General features: G+C 40.7%; 1 protein-coding gene across 4 annotated transcripts in view; it reads right to left on the bottom strand.

The window, feature by feature from the left end:
- Nucleotides 1–15,921, bottom strand: part of LOC117562904 (arginyl-tRNA--protein transferase 1) — a 71,230-nt gene extending 55,309 nt beyond the window's left edge. For all 4 annotated transcript variants that reach the window (XM_034240897.1, XM_034240865.1, XM_034240875.1 and 1 more), the window contains exons 1-5: nucleotides 15,752–15,921; nucleotides 9,319–9,382; nucleotides 9,102–9,164; nucleotides 6,876–6,979; nucleotides 6,391–6,633 (exon numbers count right to left, since the gene is read on the bottom strand). In XM_034240897.1, the coding sequence (XP_034096788.1) occupies nucleotides 6,391–6,633; nucleotides 6,876–6,979; nucleotides 9,102–9,164; nucleotides 9,319–9,382; nucleotides 15,752–15,860 (583 nt within the window). In that variant the 5' untranslated portion in view covers nucleotides 15,861–15,921. The remainder of the gene's footprint in view (nucleotides 1–6,390; nucleotides 6,634–6,875; nucleotides 6,980–9,101; nucleotides 9,165–9,318; nucleotides 9,383–15,751) is intronic.
- Between the last annotated feature and the right edge of the window lie 4,576 nt (nucleotides 15,922–20,497).

Below are 20,497 nucleotides of genomic sequence, written 5' to 3'. Positions count from 1 at the left end.
AATAAGGAAACGAGAGCCATTTCCTGCTTGTCTTATTGCCAGCCGCCGCCATCAGCTCACTTACTAACTTTCCCCGGTGTCGACGTAACAAAAGGAGGGAGGGGGGGGGCTCGGTCCTGACAAGGGGAGAGGGAAACTCTGTGACTGACCACAGCTCACTGGCAGTGTTCAGCTTCAGTACAGTGAACAGTCAAAGCACACCATAACAGGAAGGATATGCAGATTCTGCCGGTTTATTTCCAGCAGGGTTTTCCCTAATCTGTTGCAAGCCCGCTGGCCTGGCAGGTCTCAAATGACTTCCCGCCAGGCCGAAGCATCCTTTTTTAAATAAAATAAAAAGGAGGAAACCATGGGCTATCTTCTAATTTCCAAAAAACAACAGTTTAAAATTCTTGCATAATGTAACTAAATCATAATCCAGCTGGGACTTTGCTGTTTTTCAACCTAGACCCAGTTTTCCATGTGTTTGTGTAAAACACACTAATGAGCATAACAGCTTTTGAAAAAGTGTTTGAGCGAGGGCACTCCAGGCACAACACAGGATACAATATAATACTCTGAGCACAAACAAACATATAAAGATGTACGTCTACCAAAAGGTCATGTTTTTGCCAGTGGAAAAGTGATCAAGATTTGGCAAGAGGAGTGCCGATAATGCCAAGGTTTGTTGTGTTGGAGTAAGGACAGTGGGCGGTATGGCCAAAATATGTGATCACTATATATTTTTCCTTTCTCATCCTCATCCAGCTCTGTAAAGTTGAACTCTTCTTATCTATGTTAACCCAAATCGTGTTACCTTGGGCAGCAGTCGATTAAGCGTTATCTCAAAATCCTGCAAGAACAACATTTCAAATGGTTTTGACAAATCTTTGCTACTACCATCATATTAAACTAACTTGTTGCAGTACAGAAAGCATCACTTCAAGCTTGATATTTGAAATGTCATGGCTGAATATTCAGCAGATTTCAAACAATATGGATGAGGTTTAACGCTCTTTTGAGACTTCTGAACTTCTACTTGAGCAAACTTGACAAAGCACAATAACCAACGCTCTTTGTACACGTCTTAAGCAAAGAGTAAATAGTTATCTCTCTGTGGGGTTATTTCCACAATGCTGCTTGTCAGTGGGCAAAAACAAATACTATAAGTGGACATACATTGACAGTGCGCAATTTTCCAAAGCACTACATTGCAGCCTGTTTGCGCTCTTGCTCAGTACAGTCAAAACATTTTATGTATCCATGAGTCACAAATCATCTCAGTGTATCTGTTTTCTGTGTTGTCTTCAATGTTAAAGTGGACCTATCATGCTATATTTGAAACTTATATTGTAGGGCCATACCTATTTTTCCCCATAATGGCCGCGTCGCTGCACATTATCCCTTACATACGAGTCATTATTCATTTGTTTTAAAGCAGGAGGCGCAAAAGCTTGCCTCGGGGAGGGAGAAAAAGAGCCACAGCGGAGAATAAACAGAAAGGCAACCATGGCAACCATGCAAGGGAAGTCTTCTTCGCTGCTTTTGTGGCAGACTACAGCGCCACTTACCGGCCTGGCATATGTACTACAGCGTCTCCAGCGCTTTCGAGCAGCAATGGCCGGCCGTGGCCCAACCTCTCATTCCCCTGATAGGTGGAGAGTTGACCAATAGCCGTAGCGCCACCGTCCTGACGTCAGGACAGTGTTCAAATCTGGATCAGTCTGTATCAGATCTGTTGCAGCCCCTTTTTTTAGAGATTTGGGTATGGAGGAAAATAGAGAGGGTTGTGTTTTCTGACACTTGGTTAGTTCCCTGGAACACCGGGGACACATATTCCTGTATGAAAGACGTACTAAAGTGCATTTTGCGTGATAGGTCCCCTTTAAATGACTGGAGGCACTAAAGGACGGAGGCCCTCTGTTACAAACACACAATCCTGCCAGCATAGCATGGTAAATGGTTTTCTGGATCACAGTAAACACTGCGGGGTCAAGTAGGACTGGTTACACAGAGTCTGAAATGTGTTCATCATGCCATCTTAACCCCCAACACATAAACCCTTATCCATGTGCCTCTAATTACTATCTCACTGCACACCTTCTCTATGTCTCACACATAGGGACACAGGTACTCCTCAGGACAGTGTTTACGCAGCCGTGGTAAAGATAGAGTCTGACAGATCAGTTCCTGTGGAAGGCACATGCTCCCACTCCAGCAGTTAGCACTTCATAAAAGCTGTGACACTCTGCCTCCCCAAACACACATACAACTCCGAAGATCTGCCTTAACTGTCTGGACTGGTGACATACTGCTCTCCCGCATGTAAACATGTAGAGACTGTAAATGAATTGACTGTGGGAGGAGGATGCTGTTATCTGTGAACAGGCCCTGAAATATTAACATGGAGCTATGTGCCGTTTCTCTGGGAAACAGTACCGTCTGTACTGTTAATGTTGCCTCCGTTAAAACACACCAGACTGCTTCCTATAACAATTGCTTACAGCATCTTACAACAATTTGCCCGATAAGTAGTCATGCTACCACTTGATGAACACCACTCTTTTATAGAAATGGTGCTAACCTGCGTAGACCGGGCCCTATTATGTTGTTTGTTTTTTGTGCATGTAAATGATCTGCAAAGGCTAAACGTGATCTCCCACACCATCCCCGAAACACCTCGATTAGACTCCTTTGTTTTCTTCCGTAACACTTGCACTTCTATTGGATAGTGCTCCAACACATTGTACATGATAACGCTAAGGAGCGGGACATCTCTAAGCGGTTGGCCAATCAAAACAGCCGACCAGCAAACCATTCAGAGCAGACTGGGGGAAAAGAGGTGTTGCAGCACAGGCTGTATGAGTAAAATAAAGACCTTTTTGGAATGAAAGCATGTAAGCATGTAAGCATGTCACAAAATACTCATGAAACCTGAAAGTGAGCATTATATGGCCCCTTTAATAACTTTTCTTTGTAATGAAAATCATTTTGCACTAAAAGGGCACAAAGGGAGAGTGGACCACAGCCAAGGCAAATTCAATAACTTCAATGCAACATGTGTATCTGCCTTCTGTGTGGATCCATTCCAAAATGTTATAGGTTCTTCCTTGCCCCATGCTTCACCTTTCCACCGAGTTTAATCAAAATTGGTCAAAGGTTTTTTTCCGTAATCCTAAACGACAGACCAAAAACCTGAGCTAAAACATGACCTCCTTAACAGAGTATATTGATGTTTTCCAATCAATTAACACTGCAACATAACTCTGGAGAAAGCAAATCTATTTTAGCTTACATGCCAGAACTGACTAGCTCCATTGCCTTTACTGAAACACATACAACACATTGATCAAATACTTTTATAGGAATACAAATACATGTATGCAAGTTACTTGATTCCCTGTAAAGCAGATCCAAGGACAGCTTTGCAATACATTCCATATGCACTTCTGTATCTGTTTACCTCTGGCTTTACATACTCTCTATGGGGAATGGGGAGCCGTGTTCTCTCCAGCTAAAACTGGAACCTGCCCAAAGCTATAAAGCGCTTCAGTCATAAAACTACAGGAAAGATATGTCCAGGTGTTTTCTGTTGGAGGTGAATAAGGGGGGAGTGGAGAAACACCGGTCCAACACAGTAAATCCTCCTTGCTTCCGCTTTGCTAGCCTCCTAAAAAAGCCAGTTATTCCTGAGAGTCTGAGGAAGAACAGTGTGGAGCTGCACCTGCACCGCTGAACGTTTTCTATCTATGTGTTTATGTCTGCATCAGGATCGAACCGTGCCCACACCAAGCCTTTCCACTCAAATATAAGTCCCTGCTTTTTGATTAATGAGCGTGGGGTCATGTTCTCATTAGAGGTTTAAAAGGGAAATAAGTGGTGGAGATCTTGAACATGAGCAGTTGTAAGAAGTACTGCTTCCTGTGTCTAATAAGAGTTTATTATCTCCTAAATGCGAGTGATATTTATTCATTAATGGGAGTTGGCCGTGAGGATATCCTGTACCGGAGTGTGAAGAGGAGAACATGACAGATAAGCCCTGACCAGACACACTACTGCAAACACAGAAGAAACAGCAGCCTCCTTCACCAAGTTGCTGCACAGCGAAGTCTATTGCAAGGTGAACAGTGACACACTCTGGCCAACAATGGTGCTTCAGTTACCAAAGTGGCATCTGAATAGATGATTGTCAGTAAAGCTACTTTGACTGTTTTTAAAGTTGTTCTTACGGCCCGTCCACACGGCGGCGTGCGTTGAAGCTTCAGCGCTTCTGCCCATTCACTTTGAATGGGGTGACGTCACGCTTTGCCGAACTGCATTGTGGTTTCGTCGCTTCGCTTCAAAAGTAGAGCAATGTTCTACTTTTAAAGCTTTGACGGAAGCGTCAGCCAATCAAATCATATGTCAGTACAAGCTCTAGCCCAGCGGTTCTCAAACTGTGGTCCGCGGACGTACTGCAGGTGGTCCGTGGAAAAAAGCTAAATAAAATCCACTTTTTATTATCAAGGATTTTCGGGGACCACCTCATATGTGACTAGCTCTATCAAAATCAATCGCATTGACCCGAAGACACATTTTGAGTTGTATACACTGTCGGGAAAGAGGAGATTCCTAGCTTTCTAATGATATCAGGCAGTGGGGTAGTGGTCGTTGGGCTCATCGGACATTTATGAGAGAAAATCTCTAATGTCCGAGTGCAAGTGAATGCACCACAAGACACAAGCCTTGTAACCCCTCCCCCGGCCCTGGCGCAAGCGTGGAAATATGATTGGAGGCGATTTCATTTGAACAGGACGGCGCAAAACGAGAAGCATCCGGACCCAAGTACTGTAGATGGAAGGAACGAGGTATTTGCGGTCTACAATGACAGAGAAGAGACTATCAAGTTTGGCTGTACTCAGCATTGAATCAAAACGCACTAAAGCTTTGGATCTTAATCAGTTTGTGAGGCGTTTTGCTGAACAGAATGGTAATCGCCGCATCATAACAGTGATTGACAGCTGATAGGAATAATATGATTGTTAATATTATCTTATGAATTCAGACAAACATCGATGAGACAGTTAATTAATGTACTTATTGCAGCAGTCTGCATACATTTTGTACCCCTGGTCTAAGAGTGAAACAAACTCATTCAGTTATTGTCCAGTTAAAATGCATTCAATTATGACTGCCATCTTATATTTCTATTTAAGGCTTTACTGATGTGCCACAATAATGTCACCTAATGTTATTCAGTTAAAATATCAATATTGTGGCTTTCCAAGTTAACATTGATTGATATGACTGTGATTAAATCAGCATATACTTCTGCCAGGGGATGCCATCCCTCAAAATCTCCTGCCACCCTCTTGCCACCCCATGAATATTTTTCTAGATCCACCCCTGAGTAGGCTATATTTCTCGTTTAGTTTAATAAGTTAATTTCAGGACAACTTTGGGAATTTGGGAGTTTGTTTTGAGATTTAAATAGATTTTGAAAGTGGAGATAGAGAGAGAGAGAAACAGCGCTGTCTGCTTAGTAGCAATAATGTAGCTCAAGCCTTTATGCAATTTAGGCCTATACATTGTTTATGTTACTTATATGCCTGTGTGTCCATTGTTTTGAGTCTGTGTGTGTTGAGCACCGTCTGCTTTTTGCAGCACAGTAACTAAATCATACCGGTAGTTTTTTTGTAGACCTGTCTGCCCGTTTTGTGCACGTGCGTGCGTGCGCACTTGTGGCATTGTTTGGGATGACCTAATTAAAATACCGTCCGCAGTCCTCTTTGAGAAACATACACAACGCAGACAGACACCGGTCACAAAAGTATCAGATAGGCTTCAATTTACTTTTGATTATCTATGATTAACTATAAAAAAAATATCGGCGTTTTAACACTACATTTATATATGTACTTATTTGTATGGTTTGCATATGAGGTGGTCCACGAAAACCCTTGATAATAAATAGTGGTCCGCATAAACAACAAGTTTGAGAACCCCTGCTCTAGCCAATCAAACCGCGTGCTTGTGTGTCCGGGGCGGGAGATTCATGTGATTGGTTGTTGGTCAAGTTTCAGACACGCCCACCGGCAAGCTTCAACGCACGCCGCCGTGTGGATGCTGCGTTGCTGCAGTTCAAAAGAATAACAGACAAAGGCTGCATGCGCCCACTAACATTTAGCATAAGCTATCCAAATTCATTCATTCATGTAGGGCTGCAACAAACAATTATCCTGAGTGATTTATCTGTTGATTGTCTGAATGAATAACTGCCAACTCATTTTTCAAGTTTAATTAAATCAAATCGTTTTTTCAGCTCTATATTTAAAGATCATGTCCTTTTTTTCTTTGTATTTATTTGTATCATCAAGAATAACCCCAACTGCTGATGAGCATAACCAGCTATTTATCAGTTAACCATCTCACCTGGTTTAGTAGCTGTGGCTGTCCTCTCATCAGATACAGACACTCGATCTTTTCTTGACATCTCTGAGACAGCAGGTGCTGCAGGTGCTGCATCCACTACCTCTTTCTGGCCTTCTGTGATAGCGGGACACTCTGGTAGTTCCTTCTGAATGTCTGTGATAGCAGCACACTTCACGTCTGAGTGACAGGCTTTGCTGGGCTCCCGCGGCCCCGCTTGGTCACACACCGCGTCCATCGGCTCGCCTGCAAGGGACAACATTGCTGACTATCATGTGTCCTACAGAGCTACAGAGCTAAACCTGTTTGAGTCTGTCCCAATCCCTTACTGTACTTCCCACCGTGCACTCTGACCCCTATGCAACCCAATAGTCCAACAGTGTTGACTGCTTTTTTCATGCATGTACTGTATACCAATAGGGAACTTTATCAGATAACACATTGATGATAACTACTCAAATCTCATAATGTTAGAAATGTACTCTCACCATTATCCTGATCTTTTGGCATTTCCCCTTTGGAAATGAATTTGCTGATCTTCTTCAGGACTTTCTTGTGGGATTTGGAGGGCTGGAATTTCGTTGCATGACATCTTGACAGAGAGCACAAAAATAAACTATTAATATTTGCATAGAATGCTGCTGTTATTGCTCATATACTAGTTTATAAAAGATGTATTAGGTAAATTAATATATGAAACTAACTATGAAACATTTTGAGAGTCACAACTGTTTACTTTAGCTGTTTTAACAATAGTGATGTCTGTTAAAATGGTTAATTGGTCAGGTCTGAAATCAGACAATCAGCAATATTTGCACACTCGCCTTTGTTTCCCTGAGGTGTGCTTAACCCTTCTCTTGCGTTAGGCCATACCCCCCTTCCCATGCTATTTTCGGTCAAAATTGACCGGTGTGTTTTGCACAGTGATATCTCTGGAACCTCTTATCCAATTTTGATGTTTGACATCTCCTTTGAACAGTCAAAGCAAGTAGAATCAAGGGATGACAGACAGAATGACACCAGGGGTGAATTTCATATTATATTTGGCAGTAAGTTCAAAGATAGTGCTTATTTTACATTACTGTATATTATAAAAATGCTTGCCATGTAGGCTGTGTTTACTGGAGATGGAAATTATTTAGTTAGAGTTGTAGCTGAGATTCTTCCCGTTCCAATGATGTATGGGATGTATTGATTTGTACAAGCAAGCCAGTGTTTCATGTCATGGTCCAGACCCACCGGTGGGCCCATCAAGTTCAGCATTCACTGTGATGAATATAAAATAAGACACTGATACTGTTTTCTTAAATGAACATTTATTGAAAGAGAAATATACCATAACAGAACATGTGTGTGTGTGTTCACGTGTGTTCACGCACATGGTTGGCAATGCAAAATTGTGGAATGTCACCTCAGGCTCCTCTCCCTCAGGGGCCTCTATCTCAGGGGCCTCTCCCTCAGGGGCTTCTATCTCAGGGGCCTCTCCCTCCTCTCCCTCAGGTGCCTCTTCCTGGTCTGTTGTAGGCTCATAATCTGGATCTTTGTTGTCTTCCATTTCTGAGACATCTGTCTCTATCTCCTCTTCATCTGGTTCAATCTCCTCTTCATCTGGTTCAAAAATGTGTCCAGAGCCCCTCGTACAGAAAATAGCGTAATCGGTCGCCTGCTCATTGTGTCAATGAGTCAAATGTGAGCAAGGCACAAATATAACTGCTTGAGAGACAGTAAGAGAGGCGCATTTAGCGTGAGAAAGTGAGAGGTTTGTGTTTCTCGAGGGGCACAGAGCTTGGACCTGTGAGAAGGTATGATACATTGTATCATACAGCACGAGAAAGGGAGAGGTTCCCGTAAAGTGTGTGTGTGGCCTAGCATTACTATACTTGTGGGGACCTAAATCTGTTTACACAGTCACGTGTGGGGACTCGCCTCCCTTATGGGGACAAATTGGAGGTCCCCATGAGGGGAATCATTAATTTTAGGGTGAAGACTTGATTAGGTTTAGGATTAGTGTTAGAGTAAGGTTAAGGGTAAGGGTTAGGGTTAGGCATGTGTTGGTTATGGTTAAGGTTAGGATAAGTCTCCAGGAAATGTATGTATGTATGTATGTATATATATATATATATATATATATATATATATATATATATATATATATATATATATATATATATATATATGTGTGTGTGTGTGTGTGTGTGTGTGTGTGTGTGTGTGTGTGTGTGTATAGATGTTTTCCATCTACAGGATGAACATAATACACTCATACCCATTCATTTTCTATGGCGGTCAAATCTGACCGAAAACATCAAGTGGTTTCACTGTTGAATAAATAACTCAAAATTCAATGAAAGTGGTGATCATCAAGTGTATATGTTCAGAGGCCTAGCGTGGAGGATAACATAAGGTATTGAGGCAATTGGATGAAAAATACAATATTTATGATTAAAATAAAAGTCATTTGGTCACTTTTGACCCGAAACGCAAGAGAAGGGTTAAATGAAAGGTTAAGACCTACACAGTCTATGGTTATGACCCCTTTTTCGATACAAAAATTATGATATTTTCTCTCATCTTTATAGTATCGTCCAGGGGATCAGTATTAGCGAGACATATTCCATATTTTGCATCCCTAACCGTGGCTCATTCTTATGTGTGCCATGTATATCTGGCTGTGTCAGTTCTAAAGTGAACTGAATCTTCAGGATGGAAGTTACCTGATGGTGTACTGTGGACAGCATGTCTTGTTCAATGTGGGCTTATAGACATATTTCCCACTTCTGAAAATAAAATAATGGAAAACCATTATTGAAACAGACAATCACACATTTGAATTATCCCCAAAATGTATTTCTTTCACCATATTAATCAGAAAATGAAAAAGGTCCATAACACAATGGGCAGGATTGCCTGAAGGTAAAAACAGCTTCTCACCTTCTCCACCCTCGGTCTATCAGGTCTTGGTAGTCTTGTACAGTCATGGTGTGAGACCACATCCCTATAGAATACAAAAGGGACATCAGAACATTTCATACATTTCATGATTCCACTCTAGTTTTGAAATGAAACGTCAGCATAAGAGCATGCTGTTTCATGCATGAACAGGGGCGGATCTAGACAAATATTCATGGGGTGGCAAGAGGGTGGCAGGAGATTTTGAGGGGTGGCATCCCCTGACAGAAGTATATGCTGATTTAAATCGCAATCATATCAATCAATTAGGGGTGTAACGGTACCCGTACTGAAATTATTCGGTACGGGCCCTTCGGTTCGGTACACGTGTGTACCGAACGAATATAGCGTTAAACGTAAAAAATTGAGAACATGAACAACTTTCTGGAAGTAATCTCAGGTATATATCATAGAGCGACCAAGTCATTTCATTGGACGAGAGGCATACTATGAGAGCTGGTCACAGGGATGCGTTCAAATGTAGTCAGTAATTTGAGGAACTGTCGAAATGGCGAACGCAGATAAAGTTGAGCTCGAAAATCCTCCAGCATCATTGAAGGCTCCGGTTTTGGAACATTTTGGTTTCGCAGTTACGTACAAGGATGACGGACAAAGACAGGTGGACCGAACCAAAGCTGTTTGTCTGTATTGTTCAACTAATATTGGTTACGCGGCTGGCAATACATCACACTCATTTGAAAAGGCATCACCCGAATGTGAATATCACCGGTACCAAAAGAAAAAAGACTGAAGTGCAAACCCAACTCCCACTAGCATTTAAGCCTCCACCACTCGCAGAGAGTTCAGACCGAGCCAAAGCTATTAGAAATGCCAAGTATCCTTATGTTGCCATGTCAGCAAAGCGCTACCTGGCTGTATCTGCTGCCACTGTCCCTAGAGAGGGTGTTCTCCACAGCAGGAGCCATTGTTAGTGCCAGCAGATCTGCCCTTTCGGCAAGCAATGTGGACAAGTTCATCTTTCTTTAGAACAACATGAAAATACAATGACAAGCAAGTCCTAATGTCAAGCTGGCTGCTTAGGAACTAGTACAGTTCAAATACAGATTATTTCAGTTCATCGAAATGCTGCACCTTAATGTTTATTTTACTATATTTTGTATTTATTTGAATACATTAGTCACAGTTTAATAATAATTTTAAAAAAATATTTAATGTTTTGTGATAATTTTTTATGCTGTACCGAAAACGTAACGAACCGAACCGTGACCTAAAAACCGAGGTAGGCCTAGTACCGAACCGAAATGTTTGTGAACCGTTACACCCCTACAATCAATGTTAACTTGGAAAGCCACAATATTAATATTTTAACTCAATCACATAGGTGATATTATTGTGGCACATCAGTAAAGCCTTACATACGGCAGACGTAATTTAATGAATTTTAACTGAACAATAACTGAATGAGTTTGTCTCACTCTTAGACCAGCAGGGGTACCAAATCTATGCAGACTGCTGCAATAAGTACATTAATCAACTGTCTCATCGATGTTTGTCTGAATTAATATGATACTATTAACAATCATATTATTCCTATCAGCTGTCAATCACTGTTAATAAATAATAATAGATTTAATTTGTTAGCGTTTTTACAGGTGCTCAAAGACGCTTTACAGATATAGTGAAGAACTGTTATGATTCACATATTCATTTATTATTGAATAAACTATATTTTTTGGAGGAGTTAATGATGAATGTTCATCAAGATGCTTGCTCGCTCTCCTTCAAATTTGAAAACAAGTAATTATATCATTATTGATATACAGTTACAACCTTGACTTTACATCAGAAAGAACAAACATTAAAGAAGTGACTAACTGCATCAGTTAGGATTAAAAAACCTGTATTCAGCTAAAACATCGCTGCAGTTATTATCCAGTGGAAGGTCCTTACCTACTGGCCTAGTTAAATCAAAGTGGTTACTTTCTGTTGGCTGGGCTGTGTAGTTTTACACACCGTCTTATTTTACTTTCTCAGGACTTAAAACTGTTTTTTGGGGGCAGACCCCCTCAAAGAAAAAAATATATACACGCATACAAGGTCATCATCTTAACAGTTTGTTATTCTCATCGAGTCATCCGTGAGCAGAGCATCAAGTTGGCATGTCTATTACAGCTGAATGCGGCGATTACTATTTTGTTCAGCAAAACGCCTCACAAACGTATTAAGATCAACAGCTGTAGTGCGTTTTGATTCAATGCTGAGTACAGCCAAACTTGACATTCTCTTCTCTGTCATTGTAGACCGCAACTACCTCATTCCTTCAGTGCTTGGGTCCGAAAGGCTTCTCGTTTTGCGCCGTCCCCACGTTCAAGTGAATTCGCCACCAATCATATTTCCACTCTCGCGCCAGGACCGGGGGAGGGGTTACATGACGTGCATCTTGTGCTGCATTCACTTGCACTGGGACATTAGAGACTTTCTCTCATAAATGTCCGATGAGCCACAACTTTTCTTTCAAAACAAAGATGCCAACTGGGGTGGCAGCTGGGGTGGCAAGGCTATTGTTTAGGGTGGCAGTTGCCACCCCATGCCACCCCGGTAGATCCGCCCCTGTGCATGAAGTGAATCATAATTAGCTTGGCTCTATGAAATAAAGCTCAATTACAGCATTAAAGAGTTACAGATATTCTTTTTTTAAACCTGAATGAGGAAGCATGTAAACAAGTAAGGAGTGCTTTATTCAGAAGCAGCTCATAAAGTCTTTTGGGAGGTCCACATTTTTGTTTTAGCTCAAATCACAGTGTCCCCTAAAGTATTCCCACAGTCCCTACTGGTAACATACAATATTATCGGTGTCCACAGCAGCTTGGGTCCTGCTTCCCAGAGCTGAGCTGTGAGCTCCCCGTTTGACCTCTTGACCTCATCCTCTGCAACTATATACAGTGTGACGCACACACCAAAAAGTAAGTCTTGAAGACAAGAGAGATATCAGTTCACATCTAGAGCAGTCGAGGGAATTCACTGTAAACACTTCACACAACACAGAACCGAGATTGCAATGTCCAGTCCACAGAGACACACGACTACAACAAGGAAGCAATGACTGAAGAAGACTACAGATTTTCTTTAGGGGTAGAGCAACATCTTTTAAAGATCAGATCTCCACGCTTGCGTGATATGATACGATCCATATCATATCACAAATGTTCATCTATTATCATCTTAATAAATAACATATCTGATCATCAGAGTAGGTCAAGATTGATCCATAGAGTGTTTTTTTTCACATGCCATTCAAATGACTTAAACAGTATTCAATGTGTCCAGATAGTTTTTCACTATCATGTTAAATGGAAAAAGATTAGGGGAATCCAACCGGACAGTTATTCTTAGAAATGTACTGGAAGTGATCAAATATTATCATATGTTGAAGGTTTAAACCACTTTAAAATGGAAACGGTTACACTTGAACTGCTGCTGGTTTATATAGCATTAAATGGTTTAGGCTCAAAATACATTTCTGACCTCCTGCTAAATGATGAACATCCAGAACCCTCAGGTCTTCAAGGACTGGTCAGCTTTCTGTCCCCAGAGTCAGAACTAAACATGGAGAAGTTCAGTTATTATGCTCCAAATATCTGGAACAAACTCCCAGAAAACTGCAGGTCCGCTGCAACTCGGACTACTTTTAAATCCAGGCTGAAGACTTTTCTTTGTGCCGCTGCTTTTAATTGAACTATTCATATCTCACACTGCACTGTAACTTTTATTCATGTACCTGTGTTATTCATGTTTTATTCATGTTTCTTAATGCTCTTAATGTCTTTCATTTTTGTTAAGCAGTTTGAATTGCCTTGCCTTGCCTTGCCTTGAACGATGAAGACAGAGCAGCATTTTTCAGGGAAAACATCCCAAAAGATGTGCAGCATACTATATCCATCATTTAGGATTGTTGGGGAGATCTTTCAATACCACACATACTGTATAAGGCCTCACAATTCATTCAGAACATCATTTCTGACGGGGTTTCTGCCCTATAACCTCTATTCTACGACCCTAAATGATCATAATCTCAGAGATGTCAAATTATCATATGAATCTGATTATTAAATACTTTTTTTAGTATTCTGTTCAGTGGTTTTTTATATTAAGGATGCTTTTAATGGAGTATAAATAATGTATATGGGAAACATTGCACATCAATAACAACCTTTAAAAGCAAATGAATAACAGGGCAGGGCTAATCAAAGCCGGATTACTTGTTAGGCAGGAAATCCGGAGATGGAAAAGATATTTCCAGAGAAAACCTCTAATGTCAGTTTTTCTGTAAGTGTAAGACACTATGGGAGTGTCTCTCTATCGCTCTCATCTGATCCATTTGTTCAGCCTTCCCTGAGGCCTGACAGACACTCACACAGAGGAGGGCAGATGTTGAGCTCTTTAGAGTGGGGCAGGGTTTGCTTTGCATGTAACAACACTGTTGATAACATCAGCAAGCCAATCAAATAAAAATCTCGCTTACCACCTGCTTGGAAAGGTTTAAAGTACAACAAAAACACTGATCTGATAATCACTGTTGACCTATACTGTTTCATAAGTCTTCCCCGGTAAATCAGCACTAAGGGATGATTATAACATGACAAAATGAAGTGTTTTTTTTCTTTTCTGCAGTCTGAAAATAACCAACTTGACAAGCTTGACATCTTGTGTACAGGTCTGGTGTACTGATTGAACCTGTATCAGCACATGGAGGAACACACAACCTTTTAACACTGTTACTTATTAGAATCCCACTGGGAGTAGTCTACCTTCCTCTCCAGAATCTGCCTTGCCCACACGATGCAACATATCCAGATTACCACTCTTATCTTAGATTAGACAGCTCTCGTCTGCTGGCTCTGAGCCCAATCTTTCATTGACAGCAGTAGGAACTGCCTGAACCCTAAACCTAGTCGACTTCTCACCCTCTCTAGACACTAAATTAAAGCATGCTGTCACATCCATCTTACACAACTCAGAAATGCCACTAATACATTACATTGACCTTGGTTTCCCTTTAAATGGAAGCCTCTCGCAGCATGCATATTTTTAGTTTTCTGGTAGCTCAGTTGTCTTGTACAGAGAGTTTAAAAACCTTTACGACACATGACTGATCCGTGTCACCCTCCGTGTGAACAGATTTCTGGAAGGAATGCTTCTGGCGCTGAAGGATACTTGAGGGCTACTGAAACTCTACCCGGAGTTAACCTTTTATACAAAGCTTGCCCTGCTTCTCATTAAGTAATCCAGTTATCCAGCAGGTTCCCTCCTGGTTCATCACTTGAAAATATAGTCTAGCTTTCTCAGTTATTTTACTAGTGTTTTTCTGTAAATTGTACTTTATGTAGTTGTGACAATATTGCTTTTTGTAATGACAAACAGTTGCATTGACAACTAGTTGTGTGGTTTTAAATATGATTAAGTATTTAAAGTGGCATGCCCTGTAGAAAGTGTTGGTACAACATATATTAGGACATTTGTATTGGAATCAGGCATTATTAAATGCTATTGAATACAATTTGATTTTTCACTGCAGCTGGATAGAGCATTTGTTTCTTATATCCTTTTGCCAGCATTTACTTTAACTACAAGAATCATTTCTTGCAGTAGCAATAGGCTCTTATCCCAGATGCCAAAGTGACAGTAAAAGCAACTTCTTGAGATTCCAAGGAGTACTTGGTAAACACTCTGATTCAGCATGTTGTGAAATCTGCCTCATGTTAGCTCTCATGTGTGTGCTATTGCAGCACTTCACACATAGTTAAACGTCAAATAAAATCGAATGAGCCCTTACTGAACATCACAGACCTCTCCACGCCAAAACATATAAATACATGATAGATTTTACGCCAGTCTTTTTAGCAAACATTTAGAGAACCCTACACTCAGTGCCACTGCAATAACGGACTATATGAAATCGAGACAGCTGCACTTTCGCTTGTGAGGGCATCTTCCTCCTGCTATGAGTTGTTAGCTAGCATGATGCTAGTGGAAATGTACCCAAGTCTTCTGAAGCAGCTAAATGTTACAGCGTTAGTCTTGAGTAAACATTATAGCCAAAAGTAGTTCCACAATACCAGCATAACCTTACTTACATATGTTTTACAGCAGTCTTGTGTTTTCCTAATAATAGCGTTGGGCAATAGGATGCTAATTGCTAAAAACCCAGATAGCACAAGTAATGCAAACAACCTGACACTAACCAATTACGTTAGTTGAGCACTAGCTTATGTGCACTCTGTTAAATGTTAAGTGTAGGTAAGCACACCTAACATAAATTACTCAAATTAAGTGACATTTAATATTTAAAGAGCCAACATTAGCTAGCACCAAACCCAGCAAGTAGACGGGGCTAGGTGGTTAGCATGAGTCAGTTCAGTGAAGCGACTGTTTCCTACTGGATTAAGACACTCACCATGAGAAAAGTTTCCTTCATCATTCTTACAGTAACCACACCGGTAACCCGAATCCCCGCCAAAATATTCAACTATAGTATAAGAATTGTTTCCTGCCATTTTTAGCATCAAGTCAAATGACAGCTGGGTTTACCCGGTGTTCAGTCTGGGCAAGTACTGCAGTTCGACCACGCCCCCTACGTCACCAGTGCTGCGTTCAAGAGAGGTGGAAGCTAAAATCAAATAAATCTTAAAGGTCCCATGTCATGGCCATTTCTACTGATCATAATTCCATTGTTGAGGTCTACTAGAATAGATTTTGCAATTTTCCAAACTCACATCTCATACAGCATCTCTGGCGTAACAAGGTTGTGATTGGCCCCGGTGGAAATATTGTTTTGGCTTAAAAAGGTGACATGTCGTGCTTTTCCGGTTATTACCCGTCCCCTGTGTGTTATGAAGGTTTGTATGCATGTAAATGGTGTGCAGAGTCAAAACCCTCAAAGTACACCATGTAGCGAGTAAAACTCTAAAACAGAAAATACCTCCCCAAAACGCCTAATTGGAGATACGTCACTGGCTGCTTCTCAGGTCGATTAAATGAAATCCTTGCTTCCCTCACTTGCGTCGTTTCCCTGCGTTTAGTCCCTCCCACCAGGGAAGCATGGAGGGACGCAAGGAAACCACGAGAAGCAGGGAAATGAGTTTTAAGAGCAATGGGACGTCCTTTCCTCCGGAGTGTCACGTGAAGCGACGTCCGTTTGTGATGACGCTGCACAGCTGTTCGTCTGGCAGCAGCCAGCTCTGTACCCGTTATTTCCACAAACACCCCCGCCTCTGTTAGTACACATTTACTGACATAAACATTAGTATCATCTGTTGTAGATCCAAATACATGAAATAAAATAAGAAGTAATTCTCAAAAAAGATAAACGCCATTCTTAAAATGTATTTAAACGAACAATAGTTTGATTAATATTGATTAGAGTGCACAATAGGAATACAATTATTCAGAGAACAACAACAGATATGTTATCTATCAAAACCCAGTTAGATTAACATTCATTGGACTGCACACTTTGTTTGTTTGTGTGGAGCAAATTAATATTTTAAATAGTACTTAATGAATGACTGAATGGAAATGACAATAAATGAAAATGTAAAACGAAAAAAGCGATCATGAAAATGTTTCCAATAAATGAATAAAATGATTTTTGACCACTTTGTTGTTCAGATATATCTCATATTTGTAACTAAATGATACATTAATTGAAACAAAACACGGTATAAACTGAGGAGTGAGTCCCGTGAGGTTCATGTATTTTCTTCACTCCGCTGGGGTATAGAGAGGCGAAGTCCCTCCCCTTCCGGGAGCCTCCATGGGACCCCGGAAGTGGAAAATTATACATTGAAGTCAATGGAGAGAGAAAGGTTATCTTTTAATCCCGTTTGAATTGTGCCACGAATGACACATATGATGTTTGTCAATTTAAAAGAACATTTTACAAGTCAAAAAAATAAAAATGTGTCGTAAAACTGTGAAGTTACACATTTGTTTGTGTGAAACCGCTCAGTGAACTACAGGTCTCTGGTCTCGCACAAAACGCGTCACCATCACAAAGACGGCTGTCACGTTAGCAAATTTCACCTGTTTCTTTCAGAATGAGGCGAAAAGTATAAAACGAGGTGAACATCACTACAAGTCTGGGCATGTTGAGAGCTGTACATACACGAAAGGGGAGTTAGTCGGTTCTGTAAGAGCAGCGGGACCGGCTTTACAAGGTTTCGGTGAGTAATATGAGTGCAATGTGTAACGTTAATGTCAGCTAGCTAACAAGGTACACTAACGTGTTTTTGTTTTAGCAACTAGTTTTCTCCTTAAGAACTTCGTGGTCTCTGTGTATGCTGTGGATAACATTAGTGTTCACAAGAACAAGGTATACTCCCGTGTTTTGTTTTAGTTGCTCTTCAGATTGAAGCGGCCAGTTTTATATCGACTATACTGTATTTGTGATCTCCTTTTTCTCGTTGTGTCATTTGAGTTGATTTGCTGTGTGTAGATTCAAGGATTTTGGTTATCTAGGCACAGCTGTGTGTGACTCCCTCTGGTACACTGGTATAGGGCTGTGCGATTATGGCAAAAATCATAATCACGATTATTTGGTCAATAATTGATATCACGATTATTTTACCAATAAACAAGATCAATAAATGTGTTGGAGCGCACTTCCAAAACCATACTAAACATATATTAATATGATAAATAAAAATAAATTAGACCAAAATAAATGAAATCAAATATGTTGCAGTGCACTGTCACAACCTACTGAAAACTCCTTAACATATAGCCAACATTTTGGTAAAACATATTCAACATATTCCACTCAGTTAAACGTTGAAGGCTGGCCAACCGTCATGGTCCAGAAGTAACAGGAAATAAATGTTGAACTACAATTTAAGACCAAATAAAAATGTTTAGGCCACCATGGCAAATGCTGGTAGGGCTGCTCATGTCATCTCTTAAAGATTTTTTGCAAGAAATACCAGCCTGTTTACATGGTCTGGTTTCAGAGATGAGCGCAGGCAGGTGACAATATTGCCACCTGTACTGAAGACCCTCTCTGAAGAGGAACTTGTGGCAGTGCTGCCACATATGACACAGGAAAAAAAGAAAAGACTCTGAACCCTTTCTTTGCCATTATATAAAATTAGTGTTGCTACAAAAGTATAAATTAGGCTTACTAATAAGACAACTCAGATCTGAAGCGACACAGTAATCTGCTGCAGCAACAGTGCAATAAAAAAGACAACATTAATAGAATCAAACCCATTTTTTTGTTGCATTTTATTAGAGTATACAAATAAATGCCTTTAAAATAGGATGCAAGCAACACTAGTTTCTGAACTGATAGACTATAATCAATTTAAACAGAACAGATCTTAATGTTTGCATTCTTATACCATTTTGTACAATAATTATCATGAATAAATTCAAACAAACTAAAACTTACAGCAGATTAATAACGGTATCTAAATTGAGTTTTTATTATATCAAAAACCTGTTGAAATGCTCCTGTTATTTGTACTGTCCCACAAAAGCGCGTCGCAGCCTCCAGGAAAGCTTCTTTCATAACTTCGCCGTCTTCGAAAGACTTCATGTGTTTCGCAAGAACGTGACTGACACGATAAGATGCTATGGTAGCAGCCTTGCTCTTGTTGTTGGGCCTGGTGAAAATGGACTGCTGTGCATTTAGCTGTGCTCTCAGGCCCCTCCCCTTTTGGAGCGTAGGGCAGAATTAGGAGGGAATTCCGTCTCGTAGCGTTTGTGCACTGTTTTGAAATGCCGCTCCTAAATTACCCTTCTTCGATAAAGCCACGTTCGCATTGCAGATGAGACAGATGGACTTTGAATTGGAATAGATACAAAAATAATGATCCTCCCACTCGGAGTGAAAATTATATATTTTGGGCTTTTTTGCTTCTGCCATAATTGCGGTCTTGTGTGTGTGCGGACTGGCACTCCTGTTGACCATCCATGCTGTTGACACGGACAACGTCAGCGAACTAGTGCACTGCTCACCAGCCACGCCCGGACACATGGGGTGAGGCCGGCCAATCACAAAGCTTTGATGCGTTCAAGTGCATTATTCTGGCACGGGAACATTATGTTACAGGACATTAACGATAAAACAGAATATTGTTGTTCTATTTTTAGACACATCTCACGATCGACTGGGAATCTCCCCGCGACCCTTCTTTTTAACTAGTTGCTGCTCTTGTTCTGACATCTTCGCTTGCGCTGAACACTCACAACACATGTCACTCCCACGTGGCCGAGTGGGCTTTTAGGGAGGGGCGAAAGCGCACCCAGCAAAATAATCGTATTTTGTCAATTATGCTGTTTTCCTAATCGTCGCAAGCCATAATCGTAATCGCGATTAAAATACGATTAATTGCACAGCCCTACACTGGTATGTGTTTTCCTAATGTAGAGAGCATTGATTAATTAATAAACTACACACTGAGTCTAGATCCTGACCAAATCCTTTTTTATTGTTGATCAAATGTTTTTCAAAAATGTATTCATACACATTTAGAAAAATACAATGTACAATCACAACCAATACAGCACAAATTACAAAAAATACAGAAAAAACAAACAATAACAACAATCAGACAAGAGGACAAATATGGAAAAATAAACCCTGCCACCCCCAGATCCGGACCATCCTTGTATTATTGCTCATTCAATCTATTATAGCATGCTAACAAATGGTACTTACTTTATTTTTACAGATCTGCATGGGAGACGATGGCGTGATGCAGAGCGCTGTCTGTGATTGTGCAAAGGGGATGTACAAATGCAGCCACGCTGCAGCATTGGCAATATTTGCCATGTGGCAGATCAGCTCCACAGATGTTGAGTGATACGATACGATATACTTTATTGTCCCCGTAAGGAAATTCGTTCTGGGCTCCGTCCAGCAGTTCCGCATACATGTACATAATATACAAACATAGTGGACATTTAAGAGACATACACATATCATCAATCATACACCGTTTGAACAAACACAATACACGCAGACGCACATACTGACAATGGCGACCTATTGCACAACCCTCATGGCCAACATTTAAAAAAAGTACATTTCATTACATTTGACTTCGACTACATTTCATTTCCTGTCAATGTTAAGAAGTTTAACGGACATTGGTAGGAATGAGTGCTTATAGCGGTTCAGCCTGCTCTTGGGAACCCTGAA

The sequence above is a fragment of the Gymnodraco acuticeps genome, unplaced genomic scaffold (genome assembly GCF_902827175.1).
Source record: "Gymnodraco acuticeps unplaced genomic scaffold, fGymAcu1.1, whole genome shotgun sequence".
NCBI lineage: Eukaryota > Metazoa > Chordata > Actinopteri > Perciformes > Bathydraconidae > Gymnodraco > Gymnodraco acuticeps.
The sequence above is the reverse complement of the archived record's forward strand: the minus strand, read 5'-3'. Positions and strand labels throughout refer to the sequence as shown.